The sequence below is a fragment of the Cryptomeria japonica genome, chromosome 8 (assembly GCF_030272615.1).
Source record: "Cryptomeria japonica chromosome 8, Sugi_1.0, whole genome shotgun sequence".
Taxonomy (NCBI): Eukaryota; Viridiplantae; Streptophyta; class Pinopsida; order Cupressales; family Cupressaceae; genus Cryptomeria; species Cryptomeria japonica.
This window is the reverse complement of record NC_081412.1, coordinates 220,394,528-220,415,788: the sequence shown is the minus strand read 5'-3', so window position 1 is coordinate 220,415,788 and position 21,261 is coordinate 220,394,528. Positions and strand designations below refer to the sequence as shown.

The 21,261-nt window shown below is 39.9% G+C and overlaps 1 protein-coding gene across 1 annotated transcript in view; it reads right to left on the bottom strand.

Annotated features, from left to right (window-relative positions):
• Positions 1–1,134: 1,134 nt before the first annotated feature.
• LOC131046244 (syntaxin-71) overlaps positions 1,135–21,261 on the bottom strand; it is a 69,286-nt gene continuing 49,159 nt past the window's right edge. The window contains exon 9 of the mRNA XM_057979929.2: positions 1,135–1,538. Coding sequence (XP_057835912.1) covers positions 1,523–1,538 — 16 coding nt within the window. The 3' untranslated portion in view covers positions 1,135–1,522. The remainder of the gene's footprint in view (positions 1,539–21,261) is intronic.

Sequence of the window (21,261 nt, the reverse complement as noted above, 5' to 3'; positions counted from 1 at the left end):
GGGAAGTCAGCACTCTGTTGACACTACTGATTGTAACCTTGTAGGGTCCCTACTGATTGATCTCTCTTAAGGGTCCTAATGGCAGTATCGCCCGGATGGTTGCATAAGGGGAAGTCTGCCCCCCTCCCCCACACCCCTCCTTGTCAAGGACTGGTTACCTCTGCCCCTCCTTGATTTGGTTTTGGGTTGTTGGTGTGACAAGTTTTTCTTTTTGCCTGTCTCTTGCTTTGTTTGTTTTAACAGCATGTTTGTATGCTGTGGAAGTGCCGTTTTGGCTAGTCTCTTTTTGTATTTTGGGTCAGCACCCATGTTTTGCTGCTTTTAATATCAAAAACAAGTATTGTGAGAATATGAATAAATTAAAATTATGTGTTCCCAAATGAGATTATGCATACATAGAGACCCCAAACTTAAGGATACAACAGTCATGAATCGCTGTAAATAACTGAACTTATAATGTGTAAGCAATTCATTGTGTTGTTGCGAACATGAACCAACAAAATAAAATTCTTAGCGCTCCCAAATGGAATCATGCGCAATCAAAGAAAACCCAGCCTAAAGGAACCAGAATTCAACAATCGTTTTGAATCTGTAAGCAATCTAATGCTAGGGAAGCGAAAATTAGGTATAAACAACAAATAATATTTTGCCAATAAGACATCAACCCAATAAATCAAAAGTTGAATCCTAGATTGTCTAGATTGTACAAGCATCCATGCAGACTTCCTCTAAGGTACAAAATAAAAATTGTCGATTATATAGAAAAATCAACCTGATATATCTTATACCTCAAAAAAAAAAAAAAATTTGAACTAAATTGTGGCCCATACAAGAATAATGGTGACGTGTGGTCTTGGATCCATAATTCCTAGTGGCAAAAAACCATACTAACACTAAGAGGAAGAGCTCCTTACATAAGCTTATAATCACAACCAAAACTGGAAGATGGTATGAGATCAACAATAAAACCAGCATTAAAAAATTTGGTAATCATCAGTCAAAGCATGCACCAGTGGCAGGAAGGAACATCTTATCCATCATATTAACTTCAAAACATTAAGAGGTAATTTGCATATAATTATATTATATCTACAGCAATATGTCAGTATTTAGCTAATTGAAAGAACAAAAAAATTAAAAGAAAATTATCTCATGATGATCTCATATTTCAAATTGAAAGAATGGAATAGAATAATCAAGTATCCCACACACCAAAAAAACAAATTACTAATTAGAAACACTCGAGCAATGAATATCTGTCTCCAATGCTGTTCTATACAAAGATAATAATGACATTAACAATAAAACCATTATAACACAATAGAAGAAAGCATTGAACAAATGCCATGAATGTGAAGATTAACAAAATGCACAAATATAGGGAAACTGTAGACAACAAGCCAATCAGTTCTCTGAAAGATTTGCCAGCAGCATCAGAGCAGACACATGTCAGACTAAAATCAACTCCTCATAAGAGACACCTTCGCTGCAAATGCAATGAAACAAATCTTCTTCCTGTTCTTTATTTCTTCAAGACACTGTGACAGGAAAGAAGACAATTATTTTTCTTCTTGTACTCCTAGTTCTGAAGATCATACTAATTTAACTATGTGCTAAATGAAAAAACAGCATGCCTCCTACACAATCCAATTAATTGTTATTATTATTATTAATCAGCAGTAGACATTAATACGCACCTAGAAATCTAGGTGTACTTTATTACTTATGCTATAGTGTATATTTATGATCCTAAAGCAAGTAAAGAAAAAATAACCACAACAATATACCCTCAAACTAAAATGCAGTGTTCAAACATCAATAGAAGCATACTGGCACCATAAGTACAGGAAAAAATAACTAAGTTCTGCATACATTTTAAGTTATTAAGAGGTCGTCCAGGTACAAAGAAAGCTACTTATATCCATACATTTTGTTCAAGACTAGAACCAGAGCTAGGTGTTTTCTACAAGCAGATTACAAGGTAAAATATGACAGATAACCAATAAGATGACATGTAAAACCTTAACCTGACCCACTCAGGTTAAGAAGTGGAATCCAATTTGGTAATTAAATAATAATGTGATGCAGGATCGTCCTGGGGATAATACAATCCTGCATCAACCAGAAAGAATGTTATTTTCTGGTACAAAAAGGCAGAGTAAAGTGAGTAATCTTTGAACAAAGGTCATCTTAAGCAGGAATGAAGGCTTCTGAGGATGCCATAAAGAAGAAGGCAGGGCAGTTTCAGGCAGCATTCGAACACTGTAATCATGGCTAGGATTGGAAGTTATTACGCAGCAGTATTGCTATTGCTGTAAAAGCCTAGTTTGCAAACTCACCAGTTCTCTCAAAACCCACAGGTAAATCTCAAGGCCAAGTAACTCATGAGTAAATATGCAGGCCAGGTAACTCACAAGCCAAAACCTGCAGAACTCGAGTTTTTCAGAAGTTATTCATTAAGTGTTTCCACAAGAAATTGTTCAGACTCTGTGTCTCTGCACCGCAAGTTGATAAAACCCTGGTTGTTTTCCTTTTTCATCATTTCATCCCCAACAATAGAAATCTCAGCAGTTCGAATTCAGTGTTGACTTAAGAGTGTGATTTAAAGGATTTATCAACAATTGGACTTCATTGGTAAAGGTATTTGTTTTGTTTTCTATTCTTTTTTTCTTCTTTCATGTTCCAAATTTCAAACTCAAAAGAATTAAAACCCTCTTGTTACGCTGCAGAATTTTTTTTCTTTTTTTTTTATTGTGTAGAATCTACAATGTGCAATGAAAGGTGTCAACAGAAAGGACCCTCCATAGAAGCATGGTACAGTAGCTGTGGTCAAGAGCAAAGTGACATGCCATCATTGCAGGTTTAATATGAGAACAGATATCAATCAATTCAAATACCACCTTGCTTGAATTGCTGGCTGGGATGTTTAGTTGCATGGCCAAGTGGAGGAAAAAGTCAAAAAGAGAATGAATGCCCCACTTTCTATATATACGGAGATGAAAAGTGAAAGGAAGAGGGCAAGGGAAACAATCGCATTGACGGTGAGTTCCACAGCCACCCTTAAATAATTTGGTGATTCTCTTCTTGACCCAAGGATACAACATCCCTCCACTCGCATTGAGAAGAATTTAATCAATCTAAACTGCTCACGTGACCATTGTTCCTCATAATGTTCCAAAGACACAACCTTCACTTTAAGCTACTCCTTGGAACCAAGAGAAACACATTAAGACAATGATGATGCAAACTATTGATCCTACAACAATTTACCATTTAATGTTGCAAACAACCCATATTGGGATGCATATAGTAAGAATAAAACCCAAAGAAAAATTCGGTGCCTTTGAGTGGCACATTGGTGTTCTTGAAGTGTATAGAAGTCTCCCAAGAAGTCAAGAATGCTAAGACTTTGTGCAATCTATAGAAGGAGAGCAACCCAGGAGGTCGGTGTGGAAGCTGTTGCCCAGATTTTCAGATAGCCAAATATGTAGCTGTAGAGAAACTTCAGTTTTAAGGGAGAAGGAAGCGCTTAGAGACCAACTACAATAGGTTCCCTCAAAGTTTACAGATCCAAGCCCTTACCTATCTTGGGTCTATACCCTCAAGGCTTATAGGTCGCTGATCCCCACCCTATCTTGGGACTTAACCTATTTCTTGGATTTAGACTGCCCCTCTTTGGAACATCTCATCCCCATCTTCTTAAATACTGACAGTAATAATATGATTTAGACTATAAGTACACTAACTTCTCATGTATTATGGATATATATGATATTAAGTATGACTGTCATACGCATTGCAGTTTATAAGAATATTATTACTATATTCTGCATAACAACTTTATCAGGCTTCATATACTAAGCATACATATTAAGCACATCCCCATGCATGCCACCAAGAACACAAATGTTACTGCCTGTAACTTGATAACAATTCTGATCTGATCTGGTCAATGGTGATGTCACTAGATGCTTTTGATTCCTTCCCTTTATATCTCTCAATTTGAGGGAGAGGTCACACCTCTTCATCATGTATGCCCTTTGGCAAGAGACATACCCTTTCACCATTAGCACCCTTGGAAAGAGTGCAACTCTTCATTATTTCTATCCTTTGAAAGGGACACAGCCTTTCATAATCAGATCTGCACTTCTCATTTCCAAATTATCCCCCCTCTCAAATGAGGTTCTCTTCTCCCTTTTATGTCTCATTGTTGAAGGAGTCGCAACTTTTCCTTTCATGTTTTTTGACTTTTCATTAACTTAATTAATTTTTAATTAATCATATTTAATTATATTATTTTATATTTTAATTTAATTTTTAATGGTTTAATTTTATTATTATCATTTATTATTAAATTCTATTTCAAGGTGGGGACATTACATTATTCCAAATGGCCACAAGGAGAGAGTTGTGAGGGCAGTTTTTGATGAGGTGTTCAAGAGTGCAAAGCAGATACTCTAGGTAAGTAGCAAACTTAAAGTTCTAAAAAAACTGTATTTGCCGTTTTTTAATTCTTTATTGGTAAATTTTCTATTGATTTTAATGTTCATTTTCATTTTTAGGTCACATAGCCTTTGCTCAAGTTCTGGTCACATAGCCTTTGCTCAAGTTCTGTGTTTGGTTATTGGAGATAAAATGTCAAAGGGTTATATATTATTTTCTATTGATTTTTATTTTTATTTTCATTGTTTGGTGACAGCCTTTGCTCCAGGTTCTATGTTTAATTAGTGGGAATAATATGTCGATGGGTTTATCTATATGAATCCATGGACAGAGCGAAGGAAGCCAGTTGCATTATTATGGTTCGAACAAAAGAAAATATGAAGTCAATTGGCACATCATTGATTGTAAATGGACAAACCATCTCCACCAACCAATTCATGCCATGGAGAACTATTGAAACCCAAAATTTTACTTTTATGATGCATCTAAGGTTGATGAGGTCATGATGGACCTTGCTACATGAATAGAGAGGACAACACTAAACAAAGGCCTTAGAGACACAATTCTAGATGATTCAAAAGTCTACAAGAGTACAAGATGAGGCTCCTTTCTTCACGATAATGCAATCAAAGAGGGCAACTCACTAGATAAGAAAAACAATAAATATGTTGCCCTTGAACCAAATGGAAAAGTAGAAGAACAAGCTGAAACTCATGTATCTAGGGCAATCCCTAGTACTAATAGAAGTAGGAGCCCTCAATACCAAAGTAGCAAGTATAAGACTCTAGTCATCATCATAACCCCACAATCTATTTATTTCAATTATTTTTCACGTAGCAATCCCTAATAAACTCCTACACCTTTGCCTGTGATGTAAAAAAAGGCTGTGCATTAACTCTTGGAATGCTGCCTTGACAGAAATGACAACTCCATAGCCTAGTGCCCCCCATTGCCCTAAGTTTTTCTTGCAATTTGGTTGCAAATTGTCTTAAAGGTGACTTTTTATCAAAGCACAAAAGTAGATAACACACAAAAGACAAAATCGGAAATCCTAATTTGACTTGCAAATTTTAATTTTAATCAAATATTTATGTATATTTGCAAAAACAAAATTACAAATATTTAAATAAATAGATTTCAACACTTAAATGCTGCTGCTCTGAATTAAAATTTTCATTTTTGAAACTTCAATGTAAACCCCAAAATTAGAAAATCAAAAACAACCAAAAAAACATTAAAAAAACCTTTAAACTATCATGACGGGACAAAGCTTACCTTGAAGTTTGAAAAATGAATAAATGGTTGATTGATAAAAACTTCACACTTGCTCTTACTAATGATCTCACTTACAATCTTTATCACTCTTGCAAGCTTGCAACTCGCTGTTACAAACTTACAACTTTACTCTTGAAACTTGAGAGTGATTTGGAGTGAGCCTTCAATGTCTATTTATATGTATTTTGTAACTACTGAGGGTGTGGGTGAGACCCATGAACCATTAGTAGTAGAGTTATTGGCATGAGGATCCAAAACAAATTGATTTTTTTAATGCACTTTTTCTCTCAATTGGCTTGGGGATACCTACATTTCTCGAGTGCAGTTGAGAGATGCTAGAGACTCCACAAAGACATCCCAACATCTCTACTATTAGAATATTAAAATAATGTTATTTTAGTATTAATGCTCAATAGTGTATATTCTATTTTAGTTAGATCATCTACGATCTTCTCAGCAGTTTCTTATTAGAAACTTGCTATTCTTGTAAATATTCTTGTATTATTTATGAGCGCCTTGCTCATTCTGTTAATGAATCAATTCTTTGAAATCCATATGCTTCTGCATTTGTTTTATGGTATCAGAGCTATAGGAGAAATTTTTTCGAAAAATTTTTTAATTCTAATCTCCAATTAGTGGAAATTTTCGAAATTATTTCTGGTTTTTAAAAATCCGTCTAAGGTTTTTCAGTTTCCTAGCTCCTGTGACTACCTCGCGGGTTTGTACAGTCGGTTTTTTTTGCGTCCTGTGTTCGGCGGCGTTCGTGGTTGGTGCACGACCTGCAGAGTCGTCGCAACCTGTGTTCGGCGGTGTTCGTGGTGGTGCGCGACTTGCAGAGTCGTCGTGACCGGTGCTCCGTCTGTCCGCAACCTTCATGTGTCTGCGACCTTTGTGTGTCCGCGACCTGCACCCTCGACGTCGCAACCTGCAACCCTCGGCGTCGCAACCTGCACCCTCGGCGATGCGTCGCGACCTGCAAAGGCGTCGCAACCTGCACCCTCGGCGACACGACGCGATCTGCAAATGCGACGCAATTTTTTTCTGAGCAAATCATGCCTTCCACGACCCTCTGTTTTTTCGATTAAGGTGTTTACCTTCAAGTTTTTATCGAAAATAAATTTTTCTTGCAGATTCATGGTGGGTTTTTCGAAACCTAATCTGGGTAGTTGCCCGATTTTTCTGGGTGCATCATTTTCCGTGCCTCGATTTTCGAGCCAACGGATTTGAATTTGGTTTTCAGATTCCTTCTGGGTTTTCTCACCTTTCAGTACATTGGGAAACGTGCAAATGGCTTCTCTCACCAATCTGATGTTAGAAGGCAGTCAACGCTTTAATGGCCACAATTACAACATCTGGAAACAACGTATGTTGACCATTTTTTAATATAGGCGTCTTGACCAGCTTGTTTTGGGAAAAGAGCTCAGTCCTGGTACACCTGGTGCAGATCAAGATAAGTTTGATGAACGCAATCGGGAGGCAGTTATGCTTCTCAAACTCTCAGTGACTGATGATCAGTTACCGCAGATTCCTTCCGGCAAGACAGCTTCCGACATCTGGAAGAATCTGAAGGAATTGCATGAGACATCCGACAAGAGCCGAGCATTCTTTCTAAAGAATCAGCTGTTCTCCATTATGATGGACAAACGTATGTCCTTACAGGAACACCTCACGAGGATTAAGGACATTCGAGATCAGCTCGAAGCTATTGGTCGGACTATGGAGGAAGAAGACATGGTAGTAATCACTCTGAAAAGTCTTCCGAAATCGTATGAACACTTCATTGAGACCCTCAATATTACTTCCACTAATGTTGATCTGAAGTTTTCAAAATTGTGCACCAAACTTCTACAGCAGGATCGTTGGAAACAACAATTTGGTAGTGGTACTACATCAGCCTCCTCGGAAAATGCTTTCACAGCCCAATCCTTTCACAAGGATAAAGGCAAATTTCAGTCCTCTCAGTCTTCTCAACAGAAAGGCTCTTCTCAGACACAGGATGGAGCTAAGAAGAAGAATGTGCAGTGCAATTACTGTCACAAGTACGGCCATATGAAGAAAGATTGCCGTCAGAGGCTCGCTTCTGAACAAAAGAAGCAGGGAGGGTCACACCAGAAGGCACATGTTGTTGAACATTCCGAGCAGAAGGAGTCTGCCTTTTATGCCTTTATGGCTAAGAGGTCTTCAGATCATGCCAGGTCTTTTGCTTGGTACATCGACTCTGGTGTATCACATCACTTTTCTCATCGGTGTGACTGGTTTACAGACTTCTCACCTTTCAGTGATTCCGTTGTATTTGGCAGAGGTGAGGAGTATACAGTTGTTGGCAGAGGCACTGTTCAGATACAGTCTGGTGGCAGGACTCTCCTTTTTCTGAATGTGTACTATGTTCCTGGAATGGAACTTAATCTGCTCTCTGTCAGCCAGGTTATGAGGAATTCTCCTCAGCTAGATGTGGTGTTCAGTGCTCACAAGTGTTCCATCATTGATCGGGAGACTCGTCTTACTGTTGCTGTTGGTCTAGAGGATCATGGCCTATATAGGCTTCTTGACACTGGTGATTCTCCTGAAGTGGCTCTGGCAGCTCGTGTTTCTCCTCTCAGCACTTTGTGGCATCAGAGATATGGACATCTCAACATTCAGTATCTCTCTCAGCTATCTCGGGAGGGACTTGTTTCAGGGTTACCTGATATTCAGACTCAGCATCTTGGAGTATGTGGAGCCTGTCAAGCTGGCAAACAGCATCGGACTTCATTCCCACATGGAAAGTCTTGGCGCGCATCTAAGGTACTTCAATTACTTCATGCTGATATTTGTGGTCCTATGAATACATCTTCTGTTACTGGTTGCAAATACTTTTTGCTTATTGTAGATGATTTTAGTAGAAAGATGTGGGTGTACTTTCTTAAACATAAATCCGATGTATTTAGTATCTTTCAGAAGTTTAAGTTCTTTGTTGAAAAAGAGTCTAGACATAGCATCATTACTCTTAGGACAGATAACGAGGGGGAATTTTGTTCTTCTGCATTCTCCAACTTTTGTGATACCCATGGCATCAAACGCCAATTGACTACACCCTACACTCCTCAGCAAAACAGTGTTGTCGAGCGTCGCAATCGTACGGTTGTTGAGATGGCTCGCTCTATGTTACAACACAGGAGTGTTCCGAATAAGTATTGGGCTGAAGCAGTGTTTACTGCTGTCTACCTCCTTAACCGTTCTCCTACTCAGGCTGTTAAGGGGAAGACTCCAGAAGAGGTTTGGTCTGGTCGGAAGCCTAAGATCAGCCACCTGAAGGTTTTTGGCTCTGTTGCCTATGTTTGGATTCCAGATGCTAAGCGCTCCAAGTTGGATTCCAAAAGTCAGAAACTCATGATGACAGGTTACAGTGATCACCATAAGGCCTACAGACTGATAGATATAGACACTGAACGTCTTATCTTCAGTCGTGATGTTGTATTTGATGAAGACAGAGGATTCTTTCAGTCCCCTTCTTCTGAGCAGAGTTCTGAGGATTAGCCTCACAGTGTTCTTATTCCATTAGGTTCGCCTGATGGGAGGGATGATGCAGAATCTATTTTCGATGATGCACTACCTGAGTTCCCTCCGGAGAATAATCCTCCTCCTGCTGCTCCTGTCCCTGATCCTGAGCCTCTTCCAGCTCCTCCAGATGTTAGCACGTCTACTTTCCGGCCTAAATGGTGGGCCAAGACCATTGGTGATCTCAGGGATACTGAGCTCATTGAGGGTAGAACCTCCCGTAATAAGAGCAAACAGCAGCATACAGTCAATTTTGCTCTCATGGCTAACATACACAGTGTTTTTGAGCCTCAGACATACTCAGAGGCTAAAGGTATACCTGAGTGGGAACAGGTTATGGAAACTGAGTTCCAGAGTCTTCAGAAGAATCACACTTGGGCCCTTTCTGATCTTCCTTCAGGGAAGAAGCCCATTAGCTGCAAATGGGTGTACAAAGTAAAATACAAAGCTGATGGAACCCTAGACAAGTATAAGGCTCGTCTTGTTGCTAGTGGGTTCTCACAGAAAGAAGGCATTGACTACGAGGAGACTTTTGCTCCTACAGCCAAAATGAGTACCATACGGCTCGTTCTTGCCTTGGCAGCCCAGTTCAGTTGGAAAGTCCATCAGATGGACGTCAAGAGTTCTTTTTTGAATGGTGACTTACAAGAAGAAGTCTACATGACGCAACCCCCAGGATTCAAGGTTGCTGGTCAAGAACAGAAGGTCTGTAGACTAGTCAAAGCACTCTATGGTCTGAAACAAGCTCCTCGGGCTTGGTACATGAAAATTGATAAGTACCTGACAGATCATGGTTTTCAGTGGAGTCCATCTGATGCAAACCTGTATATCAAGCATACTAGTAATGATGTTCTGTTTGTGGTTGTCTATGTGGATGACTTAATCATTACTGGCAGTTCAGCACATTTGATCACTGGGATCAAACAGGATTTGTGCCGCACCTTTGATATGACAAATTTGGGACTTCTACAATACTGCTTAGGAGTTGAAGTCTGGCAGTCTGAGAACAGTATCTTTCTCTCTCAGTCCAAGTATGCCAGAAGTCTTGTGGACAGGTTCAGAATGCAAGATTGCAAACATGCCTCTACTCCTATGGAACTCGGGCTCAAACTTTCAGCTCAGTCATCTTCACCACTTGTGGATGAATCTTTGTTCAGGCAACTAGTGGGCAGCCTCATCTATCTTACTGCCACTAGACCTGACATCAGTTTTGCAGTGAGCTACATTTCACGCTTCATGACAGCTCCCAAGGCTAATCATTGGATAGCAGCGAAGCGTGTGCTGCATTATGTGAGTGGTACTCCTGATTATGGACTTCTGTACACTCGAAGTTCTGATCCTACACTCAGTGGTTACACAGATTCTGACTGGGCAGGTTCGGTTGATGACCATAAATCTACAGCAGGGTATGTGTTTAGTTTGGGATCTGGTGCTGTCACATGGACTAGTAAGAAGCAGCAGGCAGTGGCTCTCTCCTTGACAGAAGCAGAGTATCAGGGAGCAGTTAAGGCATCTTGTGAGGTAGTTTGGCTTCGAAGAATGCTCGCGGATATGCATGTCTCCCAGGCAGGTCCAACTCCCTTGTTCTGTGATAGTCAGGGAGTGCTCAAACTCACCAAGAATCCAGTCTTCCATGAAAGACCCAAGCATGTGGAAACTCATTGTCACTATATTCGACAGCTGGTTGAAGACGGATCCATCCAGTTGCCGTATGTTCCTACCTCGGAGCAGCCAGCAGACATCTTCACCAAGCCCCTTGGTCCTGATAAATTTGTAAAATTCAGGGGGTCTATAGGTGTAGTTAATAGATTGAGCATTAAGGGAGGGTATTAGAATATTAAAATAATGTTATTTTAGTATTAATGCTCAATAGTGTATATTCTATTTTAGTTAGATCGTCTACGATCTTCTCAGCAGTTTCTTATTAGAAACTTGCTATTCTTGTAAATATTCTTGTATTATTTATGAGCGTCTTGCTCATTCTGTTAATGAATCAATTCTTTGAAATCCATATGCTTCTGCATTTGTTTTATCTACACCATCTCCAAAATTAAGGATAATCCCAAAAGGTCCCCTTTTGAGAAAGACATCCCAAGGTACTTAATGGTGATGATAGGGAACGTTTCCCCCAAATCCCCCCATCCCTAAGATGTCCTATTGTTGGAAATGCCTAGTTTTTTGGGGGGAGGACATATCCCATGGAACACTAATTGCAAGTTATATTAATAAGCTGAAATTGACCATACAAGATGAGCTGAATATGGTCTAATTGCAAGCTATGCAAGAGGCTCATCAATTTGCATTGAAAGCTGATGAGATGATATCAAGAAGGCAACAAAATTCATCAAGAGGAAGCCAAAGAATCTATACTGGTAGAAACCAACCACTCAATGAGGAAATTAACGTGGCATGAGGGAGAATCAAGTGCATTTCAAGTGCCAAACCATAAAAAAACTTGAAAAACACATTATGCAAGAAGAGGTTGGTCATCCAGTTGAACATGTTTCAAACTCAAAGAAGCTGGCCATCATACATTATCATGCTCACAATGGTGGGGAAAGAAGATATGGAGGTGGTGCACAAATTGTGCAAGCAAATGCAAAGTCCATGGCATCACCAAAGCATACTAAACAACCCAAACAAGATCAGAACCTACTCTTGAGAAGAAGCATCTTGAACAATGAAGACCAAGAAGAATCTTTAAGTATGATAAAGAACAATTATGGCTGGCAAAATGAAAGCTAATGTGTTGAATGTTGTGGTTGATAACCAAAGTAAAGAACAATGGCAAAGAATACATCTAAAAGGCAAAAGGTAAGAATTGTAATGTTGTGGTTGGTAATTAAATTAAGAAGAAATTTAGCATATACAAAAATTGTAGGTAGGCTGAATTTGGCATGTACACCGCACCCAAAGCCATTTATGGAGTTCAGTTGATAGAAGGTCATGATACCATTGTGCACGAACATTGTGAAGTTGATATAAAATGTTGAGACATGGACCAGCTAGGACTCGAACCTAGGACCTTCCATACGCTGCTGGAGTGCTCTACCACTGAGCTACTGGCCCCTCTTGGACCAGTCCATCGTCGGTCCGGGTGTGGCTTATTTCCAACACCAACACCCCTCCTTAAGCCACACCTCTCGTGTGCTTGGGGCTCTGTTGACATGTATTTTATACACAATCATACACAGAATAAAATACCCAAAGGCATCTTATCCTCTCTTGAATAAAGTCGCTAACTGCTGAAGATTCGCAAAAAGGATCAGTTAGGATGACTCCAATGTTCTTTTTGGTAGGGTCTCTACGTGTGGATAAGCACCAGTGGTCGTTGTGATTGCTATGTCATCAAGGGGCCTTACGTTGCCGAAGATTTTGCTGAACTAAACAAACTTTTACAAAAAATAACAAAAGGATAGGGTTTTGCGAGAGGTCTAATCTAATCTAACCCTAAGAATGACTTCATGTGAACAAGACTTGGCAAGATTCTACCAATTTCAATTTTGCCATAAAATAACAACTCAATTGAAATTGATGCGATCTTCTAAGGTAACAAATGATTCTTCAATACATCAAAAGATCAAAGACACTACCACGAAGGTACATATCCAAGATACAATAACGATTGAAGGTTAAGTGATTCGAGTATTCTCCAGTCGACCACGCAAGGCGTTCCTACAATCAGCAAGAAGCTAGTGGTTTGGAAAGCGAATCCTACCAAAGATCAAGTCCAACACTTTGTCCTTCGAATTAACACACTACTTTGATTGAAAAATGATTCAAGGAAAATGAACAACCGTGAAGATAACTAAGAGAATTGCAACAAAACACCATAACTTCAATATTTCATTGATCTCAAAGCCATCATGTACAACAATTGTTTGAATTCTTTCTTCAAAGCTCAATCTTGCTACAAAAAGTAAATTGCTTCTAAACTCTAATCTCTCTCTAATGCTGATTTTCTAGCTATTTCTAATGACAAAATGAAATGAAATGAGGGTATAAATAGCATCCTCAATTACAATGAATGGTCCAGATCAAAAGCAGATCAATGGTCAAGATCATGACACCTAAACCCTAATTAGGGTTTATTACAAATAGCCCCCCCTTTTACTGAACAATATTAAATGCATAGCCAAATATTAAATTTGGCACAAAAATCTAGGAGACATAGACAAATGACAATTAAGGTGCCATGTCATCTATAACAACCTCTCATCTAGAATCTTATTCCCTTTCCAATGCTCCTTTTTAGCATATGCAATGAATCTTGATATGATTCCTTCGATCTCAGCAATTGGAATCTCGGGAAGATTCTTCATTCTTTCTTCCAAATGGATGACCTGATCAAATGCATCTAGAAGAGCTGCGTCCCATGTAGGTTCAAGTTCCTTAGTCTTTTCAATCAGGAGCATGGTAGCAAACATCTGGTCCTGTTGCTCATCTGTGATATTAGCGTCCTTGCAAAAGATGACCTTGATTCTATCTTCCAATTCTTGCAAATCCACATCTGTCTCAACTTCGATCCTCCTGCCAAGAATGGTACGTAGTACCTCAAATACTCTGTCCTGGATCGGGTTGATCACCTCCTCAACATGACTGCATCTAGTACTGATGTCCTCAAAGAGAACTTCCTTCATCTGGAGTAAGGTTGACCACTGAAGTAAACTGTGAGGTCCTGCATCCATAATCTTTTCCTGCGCTAAGACCTTCCTCGATGTTTGTCTGATTACTTTCAAGACAGGAATGATAACATCTCTGGTATGAGCAAAAGCGGCTACAGTTATCATCAAGTTGTGGATGATCTCAAGAACCTGAATAGCCCTATGAATAGTCTTCATCATCCTTGTTGCAAATTCTACGGCAACTGTATGAGATTTGTCCATCCAAGTACTCATGCGCTGGACCATACTCCTGAATCTCTCTGCCTCACCAATTGATTGAAGGGGAAGTGCCTGTATGGGTGATCTTGCTGGATCCTGACGTCCTAAAGGCTGATTGAGATGGCTGAAATATGTTCTCCATGCACCGACCTCTCTCTCAAGCTTTCTACTCTTCTCCATTTCTTCTCTAAGCTTGTCCTTCAATGCCTCAAAGGAATCTGTGGCATCATCTAGTGTCTGCTCGGCTGTGGATGGACCTAGCTCAAATGTCTCTATATCATATTCCTCTGCTAGGATCTCACCTTCATACTTGTCCACCGCCGGTGTAGCTATCTATAATTTTCTGGATCCAGTCTCATCTCTAATCATCTTGGACATCTTGGTAGCCTTCCTCTTCTCTGTCACTTCCTGGGAATGTCCAACAAGGCTCTCTAAATCAATTGCATTGTCCTCGTCCTCTATTACGATCACTTTTGTTAATCTTTCCTTCAACCAATCTGGGATGGCCGATCTTGTCTCTTTGACCTGTATTTCCTTATGCAATATTTCTTCTTCTCTGGGAGGAGATGTTACTTCGTCATTATTCTTGTCTTCATGTAGCTCATAATCTTGGAGAGATCCACTTGGTGACTTTTGAGGTACCTGTCCTTCTTTATCATTCTGAACCATCGACTCCATAGACTCTTCCACTTCAAGTGTCCTTTTCTCTTGTTGAGAAGATGTGTCGGATGAACGATCTCGGTTGGCCTCTTGCTTCTTCTTGGAAGATTCTCTCTTTCCTCTTCGAGCCTCTTGGATGGAGATTGCCTTCACTTGCACTTCGAAGGTTGCCTTCATTTGTATTTCCGGGATTAGGATTGCCTTCGCTTACACTAGCTCCTCCTTCAGCTGGTCTCTCCTCCAAGGTGAAAGTCATAGCTATGCCCTGCTCTCTCAACTTCTGATGCTGCACATCAACCCATCTACGAGTACAAGACAAGACTGGAGCCATTAAAGTATCTAGATCCACAACCTCGGGCTCATTCCAATCTAACCTCACTGATTTGCTTTCTCGATCATAGGATGATTGGAGATGTCTGCCACTGTCCTGAGCTTGGTCGGCCACTCTGTAAATCCTGCATTTCCTGATGAAATCCAAAGGCAATCTAGAATGCATCTTTCTTTTTACTTCAAGATCATCCAAGAGATTCATCATAAAATCTTCTATCTGAAACTCATGCTTAAATTTCCTACCGACTGTCTCCTCTATATATCCATGCGGATCAAAGCTTTCTCTCAAGGCAAAGAATGAAAAAGAATACAAAGCTAACTCCTTCTCTGCATCATCCATGGCTAAAGCATTAGGACATACCTCAACTGAATTGCCCAATATGATAGGTACGGGAACTCCATTTCCATGTCTGTGTCTGAAAGCCTTCGCATAAGCTGCCAACTGTCTTGTTACCTCAAGTAACACTATTCTGTCTGTCGGATATCTCGGCAACATGTATGGAGGTGAAGGACATCCATGAACTCTGATATAAGTAAACTTCGAAAATTGGATAAACCAAGCACCGTACCTCTTTACTAGTTCCTGTGCATCCTGAGATAATCTATTGTGGATCTCGCCTTGCAACGTCCTTGTGATGTTCATCGTGAAGGTATCATTAACTAACTTGTAGTTGTTTCCTGGCGGATGATGCAAGTGAACATAGGAATCACAAACTCTGACCTCGCCGGGTCCTCTTCCAATCACTCCTCTGTGAGGTAGTCCTGCGTACTCAAAGCTCCTAATCAAAGCATATATGACGTATGAACTCATGTGGAAGGACTTGGTAGCTTTTAGTCTCCTCAACTGTACGTCCAAGCAATGGCTAATCATTCTAGCCCAATGAATTGTTCCTTTACCCTGAACTACCACCTGGATGAAGTAGAACATCCACTTCTCAAAGTAGAAGGCCTGAGGAGCTCCTGTGACTCGGTTGAGCATTGTAATCGAATCTCTGTACTCCTCCTGGAAATCGATTCTATGTGGTGTGTTCGGTATCTTGCTCAGGCGAGGACGACTCTTGAGTAACCAGTTCTTGTTAATGATGCTTAGGCAAGCATCTGGATCATCTTCGTACATTGACCTGGCTCCTTCTATGCTCTTGTAGACCATATCTCTGTGCTCTGGAAGATGGAAAGCTTCACTTATAGCCTCTTCTGAAAGATAAGCTAAAGTGTTTCCTTCCTTGGACACGATTGTTCTGGATTGAGGATCATAATGACGAGCACACTCGATCATCAACTCATGGCATTGTACTGCTGGAGGGAAGCCGGCCGCCTTAATGATGCCACTTTCGATTATCCTCCTGGCGACAGGTGATGGCTTGCCAATGTAAGGGACCTCTCGAAACTTCTTCGTGCTGAAGTTGCCCAAGTTGGTATCTCCAATGTTGCTCCACTTAGACACGATCTTGGTCTCCAGTTCTTCGTTCTTTTGATCTTCCTTCATGAGAGCTGGACGACTGGTGGATGCTCCCGCCTTCGGGGTCGCCATACCTACACAACATTTCATAATAAGTAACTAGATATTGCAATGCATAACATAGATTAGATTAATTTTAGGAAACTTCATGATAAGTCCTTGAGTTATTATTTCCTAAATAACGATTGAGCTACTGAAATTCAAAATTTGAAGCAATGACGATCAAAATTCAAAATTTAAAACAAGGGATCACATCGCCATACCTCACTTGAGAGCTAACTCTAAAATGCAAAATGAAGAAAATCGCCTAGGCAAAACTTAATTTGAAGCTTCTCACATGATCCCTCTTCAAATGAACGTCCTCTTTATCAATTCGCCACCCTAGGGGTCTTTGATGTGATCTTCAATGTCTTTGGCAAGTTCGCCTTACTTTAACTTCAAGTTCGCACTCCCTTGATGATGTTTGCGCCTTCCTTGGAATGGAAATTCGCTCCACTTGAATACCAATCGCACTTCTCCAAAATCGCATATGAAAGATGATAAAATGATAATGTAAAAATGAAAATTTTCACCCTCCTTTTATAAGCGCTCACCTCTCATTTACCTCTAGGCCGACTTTGCCAAAATAAAGAAATTAAAATGATTTTTAAATAAATAACAAGGGCCGACTTTTATAGAATAAATCCAAGCGCTCCAATTTTTTATAATAATAAATTAATTAATTGCCTTTATAATTAATTTTTTCGATTTTTAAATAGGCAAAATTAATTAATTAAATATCCAAGCGCCATTTTTTATTATTTAAAATAATAATTAATTAATTAAATGCCATCGTTTTTTAATTAATTCGATTTTTAAATAGGCAAAAATTAATTAAATAAATGTTTTGCGCAAATTTTAAATGCTATCAATTGAATATTCCTATTTATCGATTTTTAGCACTTAATAAAAATTCAAAAAATGTTTAGCGCCAAAATTGGAGGGGGGAAAGATGCAAACCATTATCGCTCTGGTCCCTGACTGAGGGACAGGAACGAATTACCATTTTGATCTTGATTCTTGTGCCTTTGACGTTTGAAACCATCATCTCCATGTTGAAAGTGGCATGTTTACAAGGCACTTGGAACTTGAGTGACTTGATTTTGTAAATGAATGCCTCCTGAGGTGATATCGCCCTGGTCCCTTGGTGAGGGACAGGAGCGATCTTGGTGTTTTCTCCTTGATCTTGCTTCTTTAATCACCAATCTTCATTATATGGCAAGTAATGATGTTATCCTTTCGTTCCATGCTTGTTCTATTCGTTTTTAACAAGGCATTTAGATGTTTAGATGGATTTCGCCCTGGTCCCTTGGTGAGGGACAGGAGCGATCCTTGTATCTTAGCCTAAATTTGTCGTTTTGTAACCTTTGTTCCTCATTCATTGCCTTCCAAACGATATCCTTGATCTTATGTATCCTTGCCTTGTCACGATTTTGAAGGAAAATGAATGATCTTGTGAAAATCGCCCTGGTCCTTGACTGAAGGACAGGAGCGATGTTGTCTCCTTAGCTCAATTGATCACCTTTGACGTTAGATTTCTTTGCATATCATCTTCTTAAGATACCTTAGACCCTGTGTAACCTCGCATAACCTTGACTTGGCATGAATTTTGAAGGAATTGGCTAGTATGATGATTATCGCCCTGGTCCCTGACTGAGGGACAGGAGCGAACTTGAGCATCCTGGGCTCAACCTTGTTTGTATCAACTTGCAATCGCTTTCACTATGAAGAATGAGGTCCTTTGATCCCTTTTGGCCACTTGAAACTTGATAAACCTTCAAAACTTAGGCCTTCATGAAGATTTCGCTCTGGTCCCTAGGAGAGGGACGGGAGCTACACTGAATTTCGCCCTGGTCCTTGACTGAAGGACAGGAGCGAACTTGGGCTTTTAGTGCAAAAATCTTCATCATATTAACTTGTAATTGTCTTCAAAGTGCAAAACGATGTCTTTTACTCCCTTTGAAACATTTAAAATGTGAATGGCAACTTAAATTTGGCCTCATTTGAAAATTTCGCTCTGGTCCCTGCCTGAGGGACAGGAGCGAATTTGTACTTTTAGGCTCCATCACAACTTGCTAACTTCAAAATTTATCTTCAATGGACTCATTGTGTCCCCTTCCCTTCATCTTTGGCCGGGAGTTTGTTCAAACTTGGCGAGAAATTGTCCTAAGGCAAAAATCGCTCTGGTCCCTGACTGAGGGACAGGAGCGCCTAGGCCAATTTGAGTCTCCTATTGATGTCTTGTAATCTTCAATTTGTATTCAACGGGTTCATTTCACCCTCCTTTCTTGCCTTCAAACTCAAAACTTGCTTGCTTTTGCCTGAATTTTGCCCTATGAAGAATTTCGCTCTGGTCCCTGGGAGAGGGACGGGAGCTACACTGAATTTCGCCCTGGTCCCTGACTGAGGGACAGGAGCGATTTTGCATTTTTGGTCCATTTCCCTCACGAAGGCACTTCCAAATTATATTCAACTGATGAAACATATCTCCTTGGTTCACCTCAAATCGTCAAATTGTTCAAATCCTGCAAGGACAAGGCAATGTTTGATTTTGAGCTTCGGTCCTTCATTGAGGGACAGGAGCGATTTTTACTCCTGGAGCATTTCCGTGTTCATGAAATTCTTCAAATTATATTCAACGGAAAGATCATGCCTCCCTTTATCACTTCTAATTTGAAATTCGTCTTGATCCTGCAGAGACAGTAAGATTTTGAAAAACAAGCTCCGTTCCTTCACTGAGGGACAGGAGCGATTTTGCTCCTACAGGCCAAAATATCAAGATTTTGGGATTTTAATCACTTCACAAGGCAAAAACAAGTCATTTCCAATACTCGGGATCAATTATCAAAATTCTCAAAAATTGGTCAAAATTACTCAATCGGACAAAAATCAAAATCTCATCATCAACACTTAGACAAATTCATTCAAAATTCCAATTGAAAATAGACCAACTCACTTAGCCTCTGGCGAATTCACTTTATTCAAAATTGCATCCTACGAAAGGAAGCTCAAAAAAAGCTCTCAAGACTGACTGGACTTTGGCCTGAAAACGACAAAACAGAAACCCTAAGGCTTGACCCTAAATCCAGACAACTGACAAACTACCAAAACCCTAAAAAGCAGAGAAAAAGAACAGGCAAAACGAGCAAAAAGAGGGGGTCCCCATTTTAATGGGGCGATGTGTGAAATGGTCACAACAGGCTCCCAGCCTGGACCTAGCTCTGATACCATGTTGAGACATGGACCAGCTAGGACTCAAACCTAGGACCTTCCATACGCTGCTGGAGTGCTCTACCACTGAGCTACTGGCCCCTCTTGGACCAGTCCATCGTCAGTCCGGGTGTGGCTTATTTCCAACACCAACACCCCCCCTCAAGCCACACCTCTCGTGTGCTTGGGGCTCCCAGCCTGGACCTGGCTCTGATACCATGTTGAGACATGGACCAGCTAGGACTCGAACCTAGGACCTTCCATACGCTGCTGGAGTGCTCTACCACTGAGCTACTGGCCCCTCTTGGACCAGTCCATCGTCGGTCCGGGTGTGGCTTATTTCCAACACCAACATAAAAATTGCAAAATATAAATTGTCTTTCATGATGTCTTGCTAATGGATGCATGCCATCATTTTTGACATACAATGAAACTTTGTTTGATTCGGCTGAAAAGATGAACGGATGGAAGAAACCCATAGAAAAAAAATCCTCATAGATGAGGATATAAAGGTGCTAGTCCCTGACCCTGACCCTGACCCTGACCCTGACAAAGGGACAGCAAAAATATATCCTTTAAATAGAATGAAAGTGGAGGTGAAATAAGTACAAGGGAATGCACATAATGCGGACCTTGAGGGATTACAGAGTGAATATGAGAGTGATGTTGCAGCATCGGAGAAAACATGTTTTACCTATATGATAAAGACAAGTCTGAAACAAAAAAAAAAATCCTGATATTCAAACGCCTCTTTTGAAGGGTTTGGTTTATTTGTATAACCTATTCAATTTACAAATCATGAGTGAATCTGAGGTAGCTACTTCAGTTTTTTCCTTATTCAATTTTAGCCTGGCTTCACTCTTCAAGTTTGGCCACAGAATGTAAATTAAGCTGTAAGCCGTTCCCTGGAGCTACTCCCAGTAGAATGAGTTATGAAAGACTATTGGATGTCTCATCTTTTGATTTCAAAGAAACATCTTACAAGCAGAAACTATATCACATCACGGATTACAAGACTCCACAACCTGTGTGGTGTCTATCTACTAACTTCAATTTGTGCAAATGAGAGCTATTTAGATAACCCTCACTAAAGCATACTTCTGTAAAACCTTTTGACTGGCTGCACAAGATGTTTTGTATAAGGTACATGCTACATATACACAATATGCAATATTAATAATATATACAATATATTGTAATAATATATTGTATGTTGTACACATTCTTTGTGTGCATGTGCACATGTTTGCATGCATGCATTTATATTTAGATCAATGCCATTGTGTTCGTGTGGGTGTACACACCTGCAATTGTTTCACAGTTTATATGACCCCTAAATCATTGAGGAGCCATTTTTTAAATCTTGAACCTTTCTTTGAAACCTGACTATTTTGCATTTGAGGTTAGAAAATAGTATTTGTCCTA